The sequence below is a fragment of the Haliotis rubra genome, unplaced genomic scaffold (assembly GCF_003918875.1).
Source record: "Haliotis rubra isolate DU_JTF1 unplaced genomic scaffold, ASM391887v1 Scf542, whole genome shotgun sequence".
Classification (NCBI taxonomy): Eukaryota; Metazoa; Mollusca; class Gastropoda; order Lepetellida; family Haliotidae; genus Haliotis; species Haliotis rubra.
This window is the reverse complement of record NW_025767238.1, coordinates 268497-292547: the sequence shown is the minus strand read 5'-3', so window position 1 is coordinate 292547 and position 24051 is coordinate 268497. Positions and strand designations below refer to the sequence as shown.

General features: G+C 40.3%; 1 protein-coding gene across 1 annotated transcript; it reads right to left on the bottom strand.

Moving 5' to 3' along the window:
- Positions 1-3544: 3544 nt before the first annotated feature.
- On the bottom strand, positions 3545-23868 carry LOC124253508 (etoposide-induced protein 2.4 homolog). The gene is made up of 9 exons (XM_046687305.1): positions 23802-23868; positions 20080-20375; positions 17907-17967; positions 17180-17246; positions 16593-16717; positions 11823-11939; positions 6061-6172; positions 4550-4609; positions 3545-3567 (listed from the first exon to the last, which is right to left on the bottom strand). Exons 2-9 carry the CDS (start codon positions 20274-20276, stop codon positions 3545-3547), a joined length of 762 nt encoding a protein of 253 aa, XP_046543261.1. The 5' UTR covers positions 20277-20375; positions 23802-23868.
- Positions 23869-24051: the final 183 nt, after the last annotated feature.

The following is a 24051-nucleotide window of genomic DNA, read 5'->3' as shown; positions in this document are numbered from 1 at the left end:
TATATATGTCAAATTAAAAGACTGACATCCATTTCATAAATCTTATTGCAAGATGGTGAGACTTCTTAATTTTAGGCATATTTTAGGCATCCAGCGATTAACATCATGAGCATCGATCTATGCAATTGGGATACGATGACATGTGTCAACCAAGTCAGCGAACCTGACCACCCGATCCCGTTAGTCGCCTCTTACGTCAAGCGTGGGTTGCTGAAGACCAATTCTAAGCCAGATCTTCAAGGGGTTTCTCGTCAGTTCGGAGAGTCATGACACCTGTACACACATCGTGATTTGAACAATAGGAATGAAAATGGCAACATTATGATAAGGACAAACCATACGCCTTGGATTTTATATACAATTTTTGTCAGAATCTTTCACAGTGTATTACAATATTTGCTTTATGGTGTTGGCTTGACAAATGTTCCAAGGGACCGTTCATAATTTATGGCTGGGGGTGATGATGATGATGATTATTTTAAGGAGAGGGGGGGTGGGGGTTGTTGTTCTGTGGAGTTAGTGGGTCATCAATTTTGTACACCTGTATGGGATGGGGATCAATTTTATAGATTAAGATATTTAAAAAAGATGCTTAGAAATTATGGGAAGGTAGCTGGTATTGATTTTGTACATGACATGCAGGGAGGTTCACTTACTTTGTACATACACTTTAGGGGTGGTGGGGCGATTCACAATGTACATGCTTCTCCACAGAAATCATCATCACCCTCCCTAGCCACAAATTATGAATGATCCCCACTTCATCCTTGTCTCCCCGCAATGTCACCAGAGCAACACATTATAGTAAATTATGTCATTTTTGAATTCACAGACTGAGCTGACGTCTCCACTTGTGATCCAAACCCACATTCTCTCAAAACAAATGGATACGTAATGTAAAGTGTAATATAGTGAGTGAGTTAAGATTATAAGTCACATCGGCAATATTTCAAGCATATCGTGACTAATAGTGTAATATATACCAGCAACACGTATATACAGATTATCTCGCTCATAAAACAATTGATTGCCTAGGGACATATAATCTGTATGTCATACCATGTGGTTATCCTTCCATGTATATATATACACTGATACTCCTAGTCTCTTTGACTGTAAAGTCAGGTCCACCTTGAACGTTTCACTGTGAGTACATTTTACATTCTGTGAAATATTAGATATTGTTTTGCACTACCACACTATAGCAAGTTTTAAAAAGTATACAGTGTAAGACAGATTGCAAGACATAAAAGAGACATCACTACTGGCAAAATATTATAACTGAAGGAAAGGTATTATATGAGTTTAAATTTTCTGCTTTACTCTTGAAGCTCCTTTGTCCTTTAAATGTTCACCATTTTTCCTTTTGAGATTTATTTGATCTGTGAATTTGGCACTGTCCATTGTTCTAATAATTGACCTTGACCTGCATCATCCCTCTGACCTTGATCTTCATCATCCCTTTGACCCTGACGCTCATTGTTTTGTCTTATTCCATGTCATCAAAGTAGGGTCACTGTCTCATGCTTCTTGCAGACATGGTCAAGGATCACCTAGATGGTTTGGCATCATGGGTTGGTGTCCTTTGGTGTTGCTTGGTTACCAGATGGGTTCCTGGTTTTGTTGGTCATAGATCGGTGGAATACAGCATTGGTGATGACTCTTACGGGTGTGAACAGCTTTAGCGGGAACTCACTGAAAGAAGGAATGAAAGAATGAGGTGAAATTGGGTTTTACGTCGTGCTTGAGAATATTTCGATCATATGACGACGTGCATGCATGTGTATGTGTATGTGCGGCTGCTTGTACCAGCCCAGACTTAAGCTGTTTTTATAGTGCTAGCCCACTGAGATACCATGCCGCAGTGAAGCATGAATACCCCACTCAGACACATTATACTGACTCCGAGCCGACCAGTCCTTGTTGTACCCATTAATGCCGAGCGCCAGGCAGGGACCAACAAGTCCCATATTTTAACGTCCTTTTGGTATGACGCGGTCGGGGATCAAACCCGCGACCTTCCGCTCTCCGGGCGGACTCTCTAACCACTACACCACGGAGGCGGTCGAATGAAAGAATGAATGTTTAGTCAATGTTCTCTGCAATAATCAGCAATCTTCAGCAGACTTCATCAGAAGCAATGTAATATGTTTCTGTGTTTTGTTGCATTTAGCAATATTCCTTCAACATGACAGCATTTTTCATAAATAACCTAGTGAGTGAGAGCATCGATCCACATATGTGGGATACAAGCTTGACAATGTGATTCCTTTAATAACAGTTTCAGACAATCACAGTTTGTAGTGTGGAATCATCATGACGCATTAAGCACACCAGGTACATACTACATTCAGTTTTCAAAACATTGACGCGCCACTGTAGCATTTTTCTGAATATGTTGTCTGAAGTTAAAAGTGAGTGAGTTGAGATTTTTACGCCGCGACTCAGCAATATTCCAGCTATATGGCGCGTCTGTAAATAACGAAGTCTAAGACCAGACAATCCAGTAATCAACAGCATCAGCATCGACCTGCGCTAATTGGGAACCGATGACATGTGTCAACCAAGCCAGCGAGCCTGACCACCGATCCTGTTAGTCAGCCTCTCTTACGACAAGTATGGGTTACTGAAGGTTCATTCTAACCTTGGATCTTCGCGGGTCTGAAGTTAAAATGTCAAGCAAAGACCCCCATAATTCTGACATCAAATCATTGCCCCATCATTGCAACAATTTCTTCAACCCATCTAAAACCAGGAAAGGTAACTCTGGTTGGTAAGCAAGGGCAACAGGCACCTCAAAGTAGAAGAGGCGCATAACGGGCACAACTCTCAAATGTTATGCAAGCAAATTAAACTAATCACACTCTCAATCACGAACATTGGTAAGTCGCCATGAAATATGTTGTTAGTAATAAATGGCACAGTAGTTATCAAGAAGCAGGCTGAGATATGGGGATGGTAGATCTGTGATCAATGTGCGGGAGTAAGAATGGCTTTTCCCAGCTTTAAACAATAATACAATAATCTTTATCTTGCCTCAAACACAAATGTCGTTTTCTGATTGGCTGAGCGTTCTTCTAATATTTTCAATGTACCCCGCTGGGAATGCTGAACTCATTTGGTACTTCGTAGCAGTAATTCTTTATCTCGAATAACATTGTATCATGTATGCTGTACGGAAATTACAGATGTTTTGCGAATGCAAATCGATGGAAGGGAGATAACTCTAAATTTGTTTTTCTTGTCATCTTGTCTTCTGGTACTCCATACTATGATCTGATACCCGTGCTTCAAACAGTTTAAAATTATCATTGAGGTGTTCGGTAGGATAAATACGTTGTTCACTGGTCCCTCAGGGCCCATGGGCATCGAGGGCATCAGCCCATGTCCCCGGAGACCAGTGAACAACTTATAATATTTATCTCACAGCAGGGGACACCTAAATCGAAAACACAGGATGAGCTTAATGTCTCAACCCCATGCCTCACTACATGAGGAACCTCTACATCTTCTACTCACAAAGGCTGTGCAGGCTCCCTGAGCATCATTGGCACTGATGATGAAGAGCTGGAACAAGATGGAGAAGATGCAGCCACTGAAATAGACACACACTGAAATCATCACAAGATCACGACTTTTATTACAGCTGTAGCATGAGCTAACACATGCGGAAGTGAGTGAGTTGAGTTGAGTTTACAGCCACAATATTTCAGCTTCCAGCTATATGTATGGTGGTCTCATCACCACTTTTATTACTGGCTGTTGTGAAGCTAACAGATGGTAAGATCCAAAATGAGTTTAAGTAAAAGGTTGGCCTGTGTCATATGGGTTTGTCAACCATGGTCATGCGTACATAGTATATCTTTCTTCAACCAGTTTTGGGTTCATGAATACAATATGTACAAAATTATATCACTTGATCACATAATCTTAAAACAGTTTTGGTTGTGAAGATAAAATGTAAAACAAATATGTATAAAGATCAACTGTAATTTATTCAAAAGGTGGATTGCAAAATACAATACCATGAAGTTCTCATTAGATACCATATCTACGAAGCTTGTGTACTTCCTATCGCCAGGATAAAATAATACCCTGGATAGTTGAGAATGGAGAGACAGGGAAATGGACACATTTTGCAATCAGCATAACACCGATAATGCTTGAAAGAACTGTTCCAATTGTTTTTACCAATATTATTGCAATAACATGCACGCCAGTGTCACCAGTAAAGGATTTCTACAACAAGCATCGCTCAAGTATGACTTCAACCAATTAAGCAAAATCATAGCACTCCTCACATCAGGGTTGTAAAGGGGTTATACATATTGTATCTAAGTGGGGAATCGAACCCAGGTTTGACAAGTGAACGCTGTAACCACTTGGCTAACATATCTTTTCCAATAACATGAGTCAGAAATATTTTCCCATGTATAGACTGAAGCTTCTCCCATTCCATGTTGTTGAGGATGTTAGCTGCTTGTTACCAACCTTATCACAGTTGAGGAAGATAGCGAATGACGTTGCCAATGCCATGGGCAGGCCAAACCCAACAAAGTAGGGGCCAGTTGACTCCTATCAATGACAGTCGAAGTGTGCACTTCTAAACCTGAAGTGAAAACAATTGAGATGAGTATTCACATCATCATCATCATCATCATCATCATCATCATCATCATCACTCACATTCTGAACTGCAAATAAGGTAAATCTAGGGTTCAATCTGTAGTTCAAAAGGATTTCAGCGCAGCAAAGGGACACTACTCTGCATGGCAAATTACCCCTTGTTTACTATGGATTCAATGAAATGAAAAAAAAGATGTTTGTGTTTCCTATTTTGAGCCAAGCAGAAAATAAAAGGCGTGAGGTCAGGGCTCCAGATAAAGCAATGATTCGCGTGATAATGCGGATAAAAAATATGCACTCGATCACGGTAGGAAATAGTTTTAAAAAACATAGCAGAATCGCACCACAGCAATTGTGGCACGCTCTTAGAATCATTTACAGACGATTTATGTGAAAAAATTATTGTTTTATTGTTTATTGACCTGTTTACACAAGAGTAGCAATGTTGTGGTGCATATATGAAAGCGAAACACACAAGATTACTGGATCGCCATTAAATTCCATTCAGTACTCTAAATGTACTCTTAAGTTTTTCCAGTACTCCTATATTGAATAAATAAGGAGTACTTACTCCTGATGTTGAAAAATTATCTGGAGCCCTGGAAGGTACCATATATTACAGCAGATAAGCCGATGTCATAGATAAGCCCCTAACTTGACCCTTAAAATCAGTGTCAAAATGATATGTTTCGTACATAAAGTGGGAACCTGTGTTTATTATAATTCCACGGCAGAAAAATGGCAAATTCTGTAGATATTCTGCATGAAAATGCGTTTTTCGCGGACCATACGTTTTTCTGCATCAAAAGGTAATTTCCGCGATTTATTCTGTAACCCTGGAATCGGGGAATCCAGGATGGACTGGTAGGTTATTTGTTTTGCTTTACCTCTTTTCTTGCAGTATATCAGTAAAAGTCTTTTTTCAAACAACAACTGATTCTCACCATATTAAGGAGAATGACTGGTGTTGGGCTTGTGTATTTACAGTTGTTAATAATAATAATAATAATAATAATAATAATAATAATAATACACAAGATTTGTATAGCGCCTTATTTGCTTATTTAAAAAACTCACAGAGACCATATTAATGGCTGAAGGCTCTTTAACATATAAATAACCGTGATGGTGATATACAGGTGGTATACAAGTGATGCTAAAAGATGAAACATCTAACACATGGTAAAACACATACAAGGAGTAACATTGCATGAGTGATAAAACCAGTGATACATTATGTGGAATAAGCAGCTTTAAAAGATGAGTTTTAAGAGCTTTCTTAAAAATGTCCAGTGAGGATGAATTTCGTTGCACTAAAACTACAGTTACAACTCAGAAAAATAATAAAAGGTTTAGGTTTTGGGAACTCCAAAGACGGGTCAGCTGGGAAGTTGGAATGTTTACAATGTTTTGGCAATATAGGCAGGGTCTCACCCATGTTGTACCACTTGTACTCGAAGGTGTAGAGAGAGTAGAGCAGGCAGAAGTGTAGGACGCTGACTAGTTGGCCCACTCCATAGATCGGCAGAGAGCTGGCCATTGTTGCCTGCAGATAACAAACAAATGTCATATGATGGATCCATGTACACAAGAAGTGAGTGGGTGAGTGAGTGAATGAGTTTAGTTTTACGCCGCACTCAGCAATAATTCAGCTATATGGCGCCAGTCTGTAAATAATTGAGCCTGGACCAGACAATCTAGTGATCAACAGCATGAGCATCGATCTACGCAATTGGGATACAATGACATGTGTCAACCAAGTCAGTGAGCCTGGCCACCCGATCCCATAATCGCCTCTTACGACAAGCATGAGTTACTGAAGATCAGTTCTAACACGGATCTTTATGGGTCAGTATACAAGAAATGTCACTGTAATTCAATCAATTATAATTTGAGATACAGTTCCCTTATTTCTCATCGCTGCCCAGGTTTAAATGATTAGTGACTAGTGATGCATTTACCACTATGGTGAAAGCTTCTGAGAACTAGTTCAGTGCCTGTACATCTCTCTCAGACACTCAAATATACACACACACACGTACATCTCTCTCAGACACTCAAATATACACACACAGCTGTACATCTCTCTCAGACACTCAAATATACACACACACCTGTAAATCTTTTCTCAGACACTCAAATATACACACACACCTGTACATCTCTCAGACACTCAAATATACACACACCTGTACATCTCTCTCAGACACTCAAATATACACACACACACCTGTACATCTCTCTCAGACACTCAAATATAAACACACACCTGTACATCTCTCTCAGACACTCAAATATACACACACCTGTACATCTCTCTCAGACACTCAAATATAAACACACACCTGTACATCTCTCTCAGACACTCAAATATACACACACCTGTACATCTCTCTCAGACACTCAAATATACACACACACCTGTACATCTCTCTCAGACACTCAAATATACACACACACCTGTACATCTCTCTCAGACACTCAAATATACACACACACCTGTACATCTCTCTCAGACACTCAAATATACACACACACACCTGTACATCTCTCTCAGACACTCAAATATACACACACACCTGTACATCTCTCTCTCAAATATACACACACAGTACATCTCTCTCAGACACTCAAATAGACACACACACCTGTACATCTCTCTCTCAAATATACACACACACCTGTACATCTCTCTCAGACACTCAAATATACACACACACCTGTACATCTCTCTCAGACACTCAAATACACACACACACCTGTACATCTCTCTCAGACACTCAAATATACACACACACACCTGTACATCTCTCTCAGACACTCAAATATACACACATATCTGTACATCTCTCTCTCAGACACTCAAATATACACACACACCTGTACATCTCTCTCAGACATTCAAATATACACACACACCTGTGCATCTCTCTCTCAAATATACACACACACCTGTACATCTCTCTCAACATCAAATACACACACACCTGTACATCTCTCTCAGACACTCAAATATATACACACACCTGTACATCTCTCAGACACTCAAATATACACACACACCTGTACATCTCTCTCTCAGACGCTCAAATATACACACACACACCTGTACATCTCTCTCAGACACTCAAATATACACACACACCTGTACATCTCTCTCAGACACTCAAATATACACACACACACCTGTACATCTCTCTCAGACACTCAAATATACACACAATCTGTACATCAGATACACACACACACCTGTACATCTCTCTCTCTCTCAGACACTCTCAGACACTCAAATATACACAGACACATATCTGTACATCTCTCTCAGATCTCTCTCAGACACTCAAATATACACACACACCTGTACATCTCTCTCAGACATTCAAATATACACACACACCTGTGCATCTCTCTCAGACACTCAAATATACACACACACCTGTACATCTCTCTCAGACACTCAAATACACACACACCTTGTACATCTCTCTCAAACACTCAAATATATACACACACCTGTACATCTCTCTCAGACACTCAAATATACACACACACCTGTACATCTCTCTCAGTCACTCAAATATACACACACAGCTCAAGAATCGTTTTCAGCCTTGACAAGAGCTTCATTCCATTTTTAAAAAAACTCAAAATGTACAAATACCCCTGGCTCCTTCAAATTTGAAAGAACAAATCATCTGAGAGTTACTTAAAGTCCAACTTGATGAGAGAATTTCTGTGAAATATGTCCGTCCATATACATGGGTAGTTATTGAGCTATCAAAACAATAACATGGAATTTGGATTCGTAACTTGGTACTTCTATTTCAGGTACACACCAATATCAACGTCACAGGAAAAAATACAAGTATTAATAAACCCTAACAGCAAAAGGCATCACTTCGGGGTCTGTTTGATATACCTGCCAAGGTTTGTTGAAAGATATTGAACGGTTTTCGATTTGTGTTCCACCCTCCCTTTTGAGACTAAGTCCAAATTATTTCCATGTAAATCGAGAAAAACACAAATGCCAAAAATCTGTTAATAGCAGAAGGCACCACTTTAGGTTCTGTTTGATATATCTACCAATCTTTATTGATGTTTTTAGAGTTATGACCCAGAAACGAAATGATTACGGATGGATGGACAGACAGAGAGACGTGGTGTTTACTATATCCCCCCACATTATGTTCCTTGGGGATTATAAACTCACAGCATACAAAAGTCTCATAACATCCAAAAGTATCGCAATTTCATATGATTAACAGCATCAGGCCTCAAAGCATACTAACACTTTACAGCATATAAAACTCTGACATATGACAGTCTCACAGTATGCACAAGACCCACAATATACAAAAGTTTCAAAGAATATCATACCCTCAAAACATACAGAGCCATCACAACATACAGAGCCCACACAGAGCCATCACAACATACAGAGCCCACACAGAGCCCACACAACATACAGAGCACACACAGAGCATTCACAACATACAGAGCCCACACAGAGCCATCACAACATACAGAGCCCATACAGAGCCATCACAACATACAGAGCTCATACAGAGCAATCACAACATACAGAGCAATCACAACATACAGAGCCATCACAACATACAGAGCCCACACAGAGCCATCACAACATACAGAGCCCATACAGAGCCATCACAACATACAGAGCCCACACAGAGCATTTACAACACACAGAGCCCATACAGAGCAATCACAACATACAGAGCCCATACAGAGCATTCACAACATACAGAGCCCATATAGAGCCATCACAACATACAGAGCCATCACAACATACAGAGCCCATACAGAGCCATCACAACATACAGAGCCCACACAGAGCATTTACAACACACAGAGCCCATACAGAGCCATCACAACATACAGAGCCCATACAGAGCATTCACAACATACAGAGCCCATATAGAGCCATCACAACATACAGAGCCATCACAACATACAGAGCAATCACAACATACAGAGCCATCACAACATACAGAGCCCACACAGAGCCATCACAACATACAGAGCACACACAGAGCCACCACAACATACAGAGCCCACACAGAGCCATCACAACATACAGAGCAATCACAACATACAGAGCCCATACAGAGCCATCACAACATACAGAGCCCACACAGAGCATTTACAACACACAGAGCCCATACAGAGCAATCACAACATACAGAGCCCACACAGAGCCCACACAGAGCCATCACAACATACAGAGCCCATACAGAGCCATCACAACATACAGAGCCCATACAGAGCATTCACAACATACAGAGCCCATATAGAGCCATCACAACATACAGAGCCATCACAACATACAGAGCCATCACAACATACAGAGCCCACACAGAGCCATCACAACATACAGAGCACACACAGAGCCATCACAACATACAGTGCCCACACAGAGCCATCACCACATACAGAGCAATCACACCATACAGAGCCCATACAGAGCCATCACAACATACAGAGCCCACACAGAGCATCACAACATACAGAGCATATCACAACATACAGAGCCCATATAGAGCCACACAGAGCCATCACAACATACAGAGCCCACACAGAGCCATCACAACACACAGAGCCCATATAGAGCCATCACATCACAGAGCCCATACAGAGCCATCACAACATACAGAGCCCATATAGAGCCATCACAACATACAGAGCCCATACAGAGCAATCACAACATACAGAGCCCATACAGAGCCATCACAACATACAGAGCCCATACAGAGCCATCACAACATACAGAGCCCACACAGAGCCATCACAACATACAGAGCCCATACAGAGCCATCACAACATACAGAGTGTGTACAGAGCCATCACAACATACAGAGCAATCACAACATACAGAGCCATCACAACAAACAGAGCCCATACAGAGCCATCACAACATACAGAGCCCATACAGAGCCATCACAACATACAGAGCCCATACAGAGCCATCACAACATACAGAGCCCATATAGAGCCATCACAACATACAGAGCCCATACAGAGCCATCACAACATACAGAGCCCATATAGAGCCATCACAACATACAGAGCCCATACAGAGCCATCACAACATACAGAGCCCATACAGAGCCATCACAACTGACTGAGCCCATACTAGAGAGTTCACAACACACAGAGCCCATACAGCAATATTCCAGCAACATCAGAGCCCATATGGGGACATTCACAACATACATGGCCCATACAGAGCAATCACAACATGTGGGAGCCCACACCTGGCCATCACAACATACAGAGCCCATTTAGAGCCATCACAACACACAGAGCCCATACAGAGCCATCACAACATACAGAGCCCATACAGAGCCATCACAACATACAGAGCCCATACAGAGCCATCACAACATACAGAGCCCATACAGAGCCATCACAACATACAGAGCCCATACAGAGCCATCACAACATACAGAGCCCATATAGAGCCATCACAACACACAGAGCCCATACAGAGCCATCACAACATACAGAGCCCATATAGAGCCATCACAACATACAGAGCCCATACAGAGCCATCACAACATACAGAGCCCATACAGAGCCATCACAACATACAGAGCCCATACAGAGCCATCACAACATACAGAGCCCATACAGAGCCATCACAACATACAGAGCCCATACAGAGCCATCACAGGTGTACAGAGCCCATATAGAGCCATCACAAACATACATCACAAGCCCATACAGAGCCATCACAACATACAGAGCCCATACAGAGCCATCACAACATACAGAGCCATCACAACATACAGAGCCATCACAACATACATACATACAGAGCCATCACAACATACAGAGCCCACAGAGAGCATCACAACATACAGAGCCCATACAGAGCCATCACAACATACAGAGCCCATATAGAGCCATCACAACATACAGAGCCCACACAGAGCCATCACAACATACAGAGCCCATACAGAGCCATCACAACATACAGAGCCCACACAGAGCCATCACAACATACAGAGTGTGCACAGAGCCATCACAACATACAGAGCCATCACAACATACAGAGTGTGCACAGAGCCATCACAACATACAGAGCAATCACAACATACAGAGTGTGCACAGAGCCATCACAACATACAGCTCCCACACAACATACAGAACCCTCCAAAGCCTCCCATGGCACTCACCTGTATGAGGAAGAAAGCCTGCAGCGTGACACTGAAGAGCATGTCAGCTATGAAGGTGCTGAGTGTCAGGCTCTTTGGTTTCCCTCGCATTTTCAAATATGCAGCATCTGCTATGTCCTACAACACAAACACAATCAATCAATCATTTTTTAACTGTGATTTATACAATGTATGTGACTGTTTGAATAAATTTGATGATAATTTAATGAATGTCTTCACAAAAAATAGGGCTAACTTGCAAAACACGATTGTATAGAATAACAATGACATGACAGAAATGCCAGAAAGATTTCCATGATAAATGCTTTTTTATAAATTTTGTATTCATGCATTCAGTAATGGTAATAACTGAGTATAAAGCATGACCAGCCAATCTATGATGACAGTATCATGCTGAAAGCTCCATGCTCATAGCTGACTGACTTGATTGCTTGTCATTATTACCCAATTAAGTACATTGAAGCTCATGACAATCAGTGGATTGCCTGGTCCAAAATTGATTATTTACCAACCACTGTTATACAGATAGAGCATCAGTCGTCATTTACCAACATATTTGTCTGTTCTCTTAAGTGCACGGGGGTTGTGTATTGTACAAGAGGGGTACACTGAAGGAGTCTGCACACAAAGTTGACTCCAAGATGTTTTACACCCGGTTACAGGTGGGCTCGATCCCGGCACCTTAAGCTCGCTGGATCACTAACCTGGCGCCTTAGACAGCTCTCCCACCAAACCCCTGTTGTGTAGATTGCTCATCCCAATTGCGTTAAATGAAAGCCCAACAACACCAACTTTTGTTGGAACAGATGGAACATTGACAATGGCTATACTATGCAAGACCTCATGCTTGTTGTAAGAGACAATTATATCAAGAAACAGCTGAAGGCTTTGCAGATTGCATCTCACGCCCTGATGCCTTGAACAGCTTCTCTTATTGCCAGTCCCTGTCCAGACTGACCGCCTCCATGGTGTAGTGGTTAGAGCCTCCGCCCGGAGAGCGGAAGGTTGCGGGTTCGATCCCCCGACCGCATCATACCAAAAGATGTTAAAATATGGTACTTGTTGGTCCCTGCCTGGCGCTCGGCATTAATGGGTACAACAAGGACTGGTCGACTCGAGAGTCAGTATAATGTGTCTGGGTTGGGTATTCATGCTTCACTGCGGCATGGTATTTCAGTGGGCTAGCACTATAAAACCAGCTCAAGTCTGGGCTAGTACAAGCAGCTGCACATACACATACACACACATGCACATTGTCATATGAGCGAAACATTCTCAAGCACGACGTTAAACCCAATTCCACCACCACCAGGTCCAGACTTGATATTACCAGCCACTGTGATGTTGCTGGTGCCTGGTGATACAGCTGTGCATGCAACCATAAAGTTTCATTTGACAAATCCATCTTCACAAAACACAAAATGTCCTTAAAGGTCACATAAACCCTAGGGGGTACAAATACATAAATCACTAACTGGCATCGTTATAAATGAAACCCCGTCATTAAAACTACTCATTTCGACCTTTAATTGACTTAAATCGACATTTTTGACAACAGTGCACAATTCTCACCCGCGAACGAAATTTCAACCAATCAGAGCTTACTGTGACGTCATATGAGGAATAGCTTTGAGAGCCGATGCAGAATTCATCTACATTTTAGGGGGGTAAATTATCATGTTTACAGGCTTGTATAAACCTGAAATCGCGGACAATTGTTGTGGAAAATGAAAGCTATATGTTCTCACAATCTACTGGCATTTAATTTTGTCTCCTGCTTTGCCTAGTTTCCGAGTTACAACTTGTTTTCATAGACGATTCTGTCAAAATCGATTGGTGTCGTTAGGCCCTATTTGTATAATGACTGATCCAAATTGATCCCATTTCTGTGTTGTTTTACCTCGATATTTAATCATGTCATGTAAAAATCTGTTTGTATTCTCAAAACAGTGTCGGCCCATAAGTTTTCACATGCAATACAGCAATTAATACTCCCTCTTTGTAACCCGTGTTAGGTGGTATAAACCTACACATGTTATTTGTCATCATTCACTTGATGGTCAGTTAATGAATTTATAACAGGTATAATTAGTGGTAACACACTTAGATTACATGACAAAGGTTCCCATTTGGCATTTCTTGTGTCTGGAGTAAATATTCAACATTATAAACATCGATCAAAGGATTAACCGATAACACGCTGATTGATTAATTACTTTTATCTTACACAGCGGAATTGTCAAAAGGTAGTGTTTATGTATGTAGATTTACTAATCTATACTGAATGCACTCTGTCGTGTCGGTGTCTGCGTAAAAACAACGTCCTTCTTTCAAAGGATTAACAGGCAATACATTGATTGATTGCCCATTATTGGCTATTATTAACTAAATTACTGTTTTTAAAGAAAGGCGGACATTATGCAATTAGTTGCCAGGTGTGCTATCTTGGGTGACCAATGAGACTATACACCAATACCTGAAAAGATTTATCACTTTTTCTATTAAACTGTTAAAAGACACATCATTTGGAACAGTTTTGTGGATATTGATAGATACATTCCTCGAACAAGGTAATGGCCTGATATTGTTCCTATAACTTTAATCTGTTTTAATTTTAATATTTGCATTTTGTTTTTATTCATTTGTCGTAGTATTCAACAGAATCATTGTTTTCGCCGTGAAGTGTAATGAGACAGACAACATGCACTAGGGTGTGTGTGCGAATTATGATTCACATTGGCAAACTATCAAATGTCTAGATATTACAGTTCTGTTATAAATTCACTATACTGTAAACGTACTTATTTTCGCGTGGTGCAATTTTCGAGGAATTGACAGTTTAGACTACATCGCGCGGTCAATTATTCGCGCAATCAGTAATTGCCGGAACTGCCAGCTGTCTCTTTGGCCGCCACTAATAGCAGTGAAAACAAACAGAGTGGCTTAACCTGTCAGGCGACGTTTATTGCTTACTCACAGGAAATCCCTATCTGTGCGATATACTTGTACCCAGTAATCCGTTTACTCCCGGAAGAGATGAAAAACACATCAGTCTTATGTTCAATTCTGGACGATTTGATCTAATTAATTTATACTGTATATGAAGCTCTTTGTGATTTCAAACAAGCCGGTTGTTGTGAATGAGATGACTGAGTGTTAGTGACTATTCGCCTTCATGATGTACTGGTGAATAAAATCTTAATGAATAAATAAAATACTGCTGTATTATTTCTTTCCCGAAGTCGTTTCACGGAAATCTGTTTTGTATCAAACCATGTCATGTGACCAATTTCCATGGCGGCCACAACACACATTGCTGTTTTCGCTAATTCGGCAATGGATTTGGCTCATTATTTAATTATGTTTTGGGAAATCCATTACAGCGACAGTTAAGTATGATCAGTCGTCATTTTAAGATTCCCGTTGATTTCTGTCTTCAAACGTGATGTGTTATGGTAACAACTCAGGGGCGAGCGTGGCTAGACTGAATGAATGACAGGTTTATTCGCGGTGTATAAATTTTCGCGCTAAAATGTTTTGTGCGAAAAGCGCGAAAATAAAACCTGCGCGAAATATAATACGTTTACAGTAAGTATCAGCAGATCGTCTGCTTTTTATTTAGTTTCAAAATGCATACAAGTGTGATAATAAACTAATTAGGATTATAAGACCAAATATAAAGACGCACATTGACTAGTATCTACATGCTGGTGAGTGGACATTAACCATGGGAATGTAGCAAGAAATTTATCGCGCAGTATTGTGACTTCGACCCCCACCTCGCTTCCGTGGAAGAAATCGTTATGTTATAAGTTGTGTCATGCAAAATCCGTTTTGTTATGATTCCGATACATATTTAACAACGAGTAGAAAGTAGTCTTGATTTTCTAACTTGATGAAAACAAACTATAATCTCATTAATTCTAACAGATTTTTTAATTTTTTAAAATGGCCAGTCTGAGGATAAATGGTATTTAGGTTTGTTTTCACCGAGTTACAAAATCAAAACTACTTTCTACTGGTAGTAAAATATGTATTTTATTGATAATAATAGGATTTTGCATGACATAGCGTATATCATAACAATTTCTCTGGTGGCAGCGAGGTGGGTGTCAATATAATACTACTTACAATATTATTGTTACTTCGACCACAACCTCACTTCCGAGGAAGAAATCGTTATGTTACAAGTTGTGTCATAGAAAATCTTTATGGTCATCAATCATATGCATATTTTACTACAACTAGTAAGTAGTTTGATTCTTTAACTTCCGTGAAGCGATCTGAACACAAGTAAGATATCGTTTCAGGCTTCCACAGCGCCAAGCAGCACTCACAAACATAACCCATTTAGCCGCGAATCTAACTGCGGGGTCCTGTGGAAATCTGTGCATGGGGACACCATCGCCGACCCTAGAGCAATTGGCGACAAAGCAACGATTCGGCATGTCGCCGTTGATGTCGAGAAATCATCAAAATGATGAGCGTGCTACACATTTTCTATACAACTAACTGAAAATCGTTCCTCATATGACGTCACTGCAGTGCTCTGGCGACAGAGTTACATAACCTGTCTGTGGTTTCGTTGGTGGGCGAGAGGGAAGCAGGCGACTTTTTGGCCACTTTTAATCGTTCGGTATTAATTAACCACAAGTTTTTAAAGAATAAATTTGGAGTTCCGCATAAGACTAACCACAAATCTTTCATATGTAGTGGTTAAAAGAGTAACAAAAAACAAAGTTTAGTGGTTCTTTAACAAACAATTCCTACCTGAAACCAGAAACAGTTGATTATTTTTGACAGAACAAACAGCGGTAACACCCAGAGAGCGCTGAATATCCATGAGAGAAGGGGAGATAACCATGACCAAACAAGGCCATGAGTCAGCGAACCACCTGAAATAAAATAACATCATAAATCCATCATCAAAAACATAATTAAATCAGACTAATGTAAGTAATTACAGTCCGTTTGAGTCAGAAACGGACCGATGAATTGCAAAATTTATCATTGTACAAAATTGCCACATAAATATAGATAGTACATGTTTATCATTTACTAATACCCAACAGCTTTCTTATATTTGAAAATTTTCCGGACTCCACCAAAAAAGTTGTTTAAGAAACTATCATCATTGAAAACGCAAAAGTTGTTATATCTGTCGGGGTGAAACCGCAGAAACGGAACAGCCACTATCTCGTCGTGCACGGGATACACATGCCTGATGAAAAATGAAGTTGAATGCTGACGTGAAACAGTTGATGATTAAAGTGTACCAATTTATGAAAAGAAAGTGAAAACCAACAGTTGACAGGCAATGGACTCAACAAGCTGACCTCCGTCCACCCCTCACTGACCTGAGATGAGCTCTGTGAACCAGTAGATACAGGGTAGAAGCATGTAGTGGAACACGAAGATGCTCAACTGAAACACAGGAGGAAGTCCTATAAGCCCTTGACACTTTGGTTGTGTGGTGAGTGAGTGAGTGAGTGAGTGAGTGAGTGAGTGAGTGAGTGAGTGAGTGAGTGAGTGAGTGAGTGCGTGAGTGAGTGAGTTTTATGCCACATTCAGCAATATTCCAGCAATATGGCAGTGGTCTGTAAATAATCGAGTCAGGACCAGACAATCCAATGATCAACAGCATGAGCATCGATCTACACAATTGGGATACGATGACAGCAAGACTGACCACCCGATCCTGTTAGTCGCCTCTTGCGACAAGCATTGGTTACTGAAGATCTATTCTAAACCAGATCTTCACGGGTCTTGGTTGTGTTTAAATCAATATTTAAAACAATTAGTAACTTTATGAAGTCATTCATAATCCAGTTGTACATTTCCGTTTATAACAAATTTACAAGGGCAAAAAAAACTTTGGCAAAATATGAAGCCTCATTGGCCAAATTGTAGCAAGTTCAAAATCAATATAGAATGAACAAGTGTCATTCACATTCAGATCGCAGGATATCTTCAGACATCTGTTTTACTACCACCGCTATACTCGAGTGAGTGAGTGAGTGAGTGGTGCTGCATAGGAATGTTATGATATTTTAGTTATCTCCCTTATAGTAATGTTATTCTTACCCAGCAGACACCACCATTCCATGCACAGCACATAAATATTCGATTTGTTACTCTGGGAACGCTGCAAACAAAATCAAAAAAAAACATCTCAAGGCATGGAATGAATAAATGAATTATGCTAGGGTATCTGATAAAAGTCCACGTCTTCATACAAAGACAACATAACTTTTATTGTTAACAGTTGATATATAAAAAGTCACTGGGATGAGATTCTTTGTTTTACAAAAATTAGTTCACTCTGTGATTTTCCTTTTTTCTCTCATTATTATTGGCTCAATGTTAATATTGGCAGAACATATCGCTATAAATAGGTTATAGAGTCAGTTTCCTTAGCAACGCTCTCTGCCATTTATTTTAAAAACTCTCACAAATTAATAACCTCTCCATCTTGTGTCCCGGACCCTGGTTATCTAAAACTCAACAGGTGCTCGATCATTAGGGGTGGCTATTGAGGGGGAAACAACTATAGCGATAGTCTATTGCAACATACTATTGCAACCAATAGTTTTTTTTCCCTTGAATTGTCTCATTTGAAGTCATTTCCCAAACGAATGTATAGTTATATGAAAAAAAGACTAGTTGAAGTTGTTTCAGTCTCTTTTAATAACTGACAAGAAACTTGAAACCCAGATCGAGTAAACAGTTAAAACATAAACTTATTTAACATATGTTATATTTGGGATTACGCTTAGTTAGTAAAGTACAGATACTAGTACTTTTGGGGTTGAGTCCCATCCGGGATTCAAACCCACACCCTCAGAGTCAGGCACCTATTCGCCAGCACACAAAGTCAAACGCCTAGACCGCTCAGCCACCGCGGCTTCCACTTAAGATTACTTAGTGTAATCCCAAATATTACATATGTTACATTTGACCACTTTCTAAAATGGCATTGGGTATTTCATAAACTTATTGTTAATCACAATTTCAAACTGTGAGTCACATGTGTTTGCCGCCATGTTTGTTTCAGATGTAACAGGAGCAGATAACTCTATCTCAAAGTGAACGAATCTGGTACTTCCTGTATTTTGCACTGAGCATTATCAACAGAAGTCAATTACTAAACACATACTATCGATGCATCGACAGTTTTTTTGTTTCTACCATTGATTAATTGCTATCAGAGACTCAACAATTGCAATCCATCGATAGTTTGATGCATCGTTACAGCACTATCGATCATTGTGTGGAAATCAGACTTCAATATGTTTCCAGATTCAAAGTTGGTACAATGATTTTTGATGATAAATAAATTATCAACAAAAGTTCAACTTCCAAGATTATACAGAATAATACCTAATTTCTTGAATGTCAACTGCACAGCTTATCAGCTCCAACAGCAGAGAGATTAGTGATGTCAGTTAATTGTGACATCATACAAGGGTCTGCAAAGCATTGTGATGTAATTTCATAGAAGTGATATCTCTGAAGAGACATCACAGAACCTAAGCAATATCTCCTGTGGAAGATAGTTTGGGAAGATACATCTTTAATTCCTCAGATCTGAGACACCTGGTGTTCGTGAATAATTTAGAATATGCACAAAGCATGAGTCATCACTCAGTGTGCGAAATAGTTTCCAGATTTTGCTAGCCATTCTTGCTAGCTATGCCTGGAAGTTACTAGCCCACAAAATAATCCACAAGATCGAAATTTGAATATAGAAACTAAGCAAAAAGATTACAAAAATAGATCAGAATAAAATATTGTCGGCATGACCCGGGTTTCATCATTAAGCTGCTAGTATGATGAACATTTTTATCAGGCCATAATCTTGCAGGATTTTTAAGTGTATTATAACTTAACAAGTCAGAGAGAGTGATACATTTACCAAATGACCCTATGAAAATTCACTAGCAGTCGGGCCAGTGATTTACTGGCCCCACTGGATTTTTACTAGCATGGGATAAAGGGCCAGTAGCTATTTCGCACACTGTCATCACTGCACTCTGCTTATCTTGATGACTAAGCAAATACTGTTTCCCTTGTAAACTCACGCCAAAGGCCTGGGTTCGATTCCCCACATGGGCACAATGTGTTAAGCCCATTTCTGGTGTCCCCCGCCGTGATATTGCTGGAATATTGCTAAAAGCGGCGTAAAACTAAACTCAGTCAGTCAGTCAGTCCCTTGTAAACTTGACAAGATCAAAATGAAAAGTGATGACAGTCTTACTGTTCTTTGACCACATCTTTATGCTTGTTTTTCTCCAGTCGTCTGCGGGCAAGAGTTGTTAGCGGCTCATTTGATTTCTTCTCAGATTCTTCTACCTGGAGGTCAGCATCTAGATTCAAGACTCTCCTCGTTCCCAAAACAGCATCACGGAACCCCCAGATGATCGATGCTACCACACTCTTGATGGTGTCAGTCATGGTTGCAGAATCAATTGCAGAAGACAATCACTGGCAAGAGTGACTGGTTGATGCAGATATAGCTAGAAGTGGATGCTTTGTCATTGTGTCAATGTTGATCTGGAAATGAACAAGAAGACAAGGTCATCAATATCCCCCGCAATGGCAAAATACTCTTCATGATTATGTCTACGAGTTATGATTATGTCAAATATTTAGGTGTGTATATAGAAAAGTGGAAGGAGAGTATTGAAAGGTTTTTAAAGTTTTCCTCCAGAAAGGAGCACTATCACCAATTTCAGTCTATGTCAAACTTGTTGCCATGGAAAAGCCAAAAATATTTTATTCAGAATTCCAAAACTACCAAAAGGCACCAGTACACCACCAGATCTATCTATGTGCCAAGTTTGGTAAAGAAATAGTGAACGGTTTTAGAGTTCTGCTCCGGAAAAGAGCACTACCACCAATTTCAGGGTAAGTCAAACTTGTTGCCATGGAAATGCCAAAAAATATTTTATTCAGAAATCCAAAACTACCAAAAGGCACCAGTACACCACCAGATCTATGTATGCGCCAAGTTTGGTGAAGACACATTGAACGGTTTTAGAGTTTTGCTCCGGAAAAGTGCACTACCACCAATTTCAGGCTAAGTCAAACTTGTTGCCATGGAAATGCCAAAAATACTTTATTCAGAAATCCAAAACTACCAAAAGGCACCAGTACACCACCAGATCTATGTATGCGTCAAGTTTGGTGAAGAAACATTGAACGGTTTTAGAGTTTTGCTCCGGAAAAGTGCACTACCACTAATTTCTGTTTTAGTCAAACTTGTTGCCACGAAAAAGCCAAAAATATTTTATTCAGAATTCCAAAACTACCAAAAGGCACCAGTACACCACCAGATCTATCTATGTGCCAAGTTTGGTAAAGAAATAGTGAACGGTTTTAGAGTTCTGCTCCGGAAAAGAGCACTACCACTAATTTCAGTCTAAGTCGAACTTGTTGCCATGGAAATGCCAAAAATATTTTATTCAGAATTCCAAAACTACCAAAAGGCACCAGTACACCACCAGATCTATCTATGTGCCAAGTTTGGTGAAGAAATATTGAACGGTTTTAGAGTTCTGCTCCGGAAAAGACAATTGTGCGCGTGGACGGATGGACGCACAGAGTCCATTTTAATACTTATAATTAGAAAGACTGTCACAGTTCATTTCATATCCACTCCATCTGCATTTGCATTACATTATTAACAGAAATTTATGAAAGAAGATTAAGGATCAACACACACACAAACTGAAACTTCAAATATAGAACTAAGGACTATGCCAGCTGCATTGTTACAATAAACATATCTATCTCACAACTGACCGCCTCCGTGGTGAAGTGGTTAGAGCGTCTGCCTGGAGAGCGGAAGGTTACGTGTTCGATCCCCCGACCGCATCATACCAAAAGACGTTAAAATATGGTACTTGTTGGTCCCTGCCTGGCGCTCGGCATTAATGGGACAACAAGGACTAGTCGGCTCGGAGTCAGTATAAAGTGTCTGAGTGGGCTATTCATGCTTCACTGCGGCATGGTATCTGAGTGGGCTAGCACTATAAATCCAGCTTAAGTCTGGGCTAGTACAAGCAGCCGCGCATACACATACACACGCATGCTGGTCGTCATATGAGTGAAATATTCTCAAGCACGACGTTAGACCCAATTTCACCTCACCTATCTCACAACTAATCCTAAGGATCATAAAGAGGGGTTTAATTGGCATGTGGTGCTCAGGTGCTTGTTCAGGAAGGGATGCAAGAGCTAGGGATAGAGTTTGGGATAACCTACACTAACCCTACGGATCGAAGAGTCATGCAAGATTTGTGGACTAAGTGCTACAGTATGAGGTAGTTAGCATTACTCTCAAACATGGAGTACCACAGGGATCTGTTTTGGGACCGTTGCTGTTCCTGCTGTATACTGGTCATGTTGCCAACATCACATCAGTCCACAACATGTCGCATCACTCTTACGCAGATGACACCCAACTCCTCAAGAAAATACCACTGCAAAATCTAAATCAGTCACTTCAAGAACTCACAAACTGCACAGGGGAAATCAAGTCCTGGATGACAACTCATATGCTTAAACTCAATGACACGAAGACTGAGGCACTTCTGGTAGGAACAAGTCACCAAATTTCAAGATGTCCCATTAAGAACCTAAGCATCGCCGATGCAGTTGTTCCTATAAGCTCATCTGTCAAAGACCTAGGCATATACTTTGATACATCACTGTCAATGGAAACACAGGTGAACAACATCTGTAAGACTTGCTATTTCCATCTTCGCTCCATCAGCAACATCCGTCAATATCTTACAGCTGAAGCCACCCATGCCTTAGTCCGAGCTTGTGATTTCAAGGCTCGACTACTGCAACAGCTTGTTGTTTGGGATCAGTCAGAGGCTATTGGATAAGTTACAGAAGGTGCAGAACACGGCTGCACGTATTATCAGTCGCATTCCCAAACATGGCCACATCACACCTGTTCTTAAACAGTTGCACTGGCTCCCCATCAAGGCAAGAAGCGACTACAAAATCCTCTGCTTGACCTACATGGCCTGTCACGGACTTGCTCCCCCATATCTCTCTGACCTGCTTACTCCTTACTCAAACAAAGCTGCCTTCGATCATCCAATCAGGAGTTTCTGTTCGTGCCAAACTTCAAGCTTAAAACTTTTGGAAACCGGACTTTTTCATATGCAGCCCCAACCTTGTGGAATTCACTCCCATACAATCTGAAAGTTTCTGATAGTATTGCCACATTCAAGTCAGGACTCAAAACATACCTGTTTTCAATGTATTATTAGGAACTCTATTTTGGACGTGTACATATTGCTGTATAAATGTGGGAGACTCTTTTTATCTGTCATTGTTGCGCCTTGAGCATATCTGCTGACGTGGAAAAGGCGCATGAAGAAATCTGCATTTTATTATTAAATAGTAGGGGTGCCTGAGAAACTGCCAATGTTACCAATGAAAGCAAAATATTCAGATTATTTTGTGTTTAAACATTGTCTTGAGTCTGAATTTGAGTATTAAGGTTACATATAATAAACGAACTACCGTTCAATACAACATTGCAGCGATTTGCATATTGTGTCAGCTGTCACGTCATGTAATCGTAATTTGAATGATAATTCCTCAAGTAAAACTAGTCAGGCTGAGACACATTGATCACGACTTCAAAAACTATCAACATGGTGTGTGTGTGGACGATTGTAGACTGACAAGATATCGGCTAAATGAAAGTCAGCTTAGGAGACAGGTAAACTGCACGGTCCAACTACACTCCTGTCAATCTGACATCATCATTCTAAAACAAAATCCAGCGAATACCATGGAATATGCGTCATCGCCATTTCGATAACATCCAGCTGAAGTCATCATCACACTACTTCAAACGCGACGCTTGAAATGTCTTAGTGACAGATTGTGTTACTCCGATCAAGGTTTTTACTCCTGTAGAGCGACCCAATTGTTATATGCGACGAAACTTACCCATGAAGGACTGTTGTGTCTGCAAATTGTACGCGAAAGGACATTCTCTGCCTCTGGTCCGTCACAGCAGCTGATTGTTGTTGTTGAATTCTCTCACGCACATGCTAAGCGCATCGCTTACAACAACAAAAATATTCCAACGCATGTAAATATACACTTTCTTTGACGAAAATAAGAAAACAAAATATATCGTAAATGAATATATTATTTGTTTATTTAGTGATAGAAAATGTCATATTCAGGAAACATG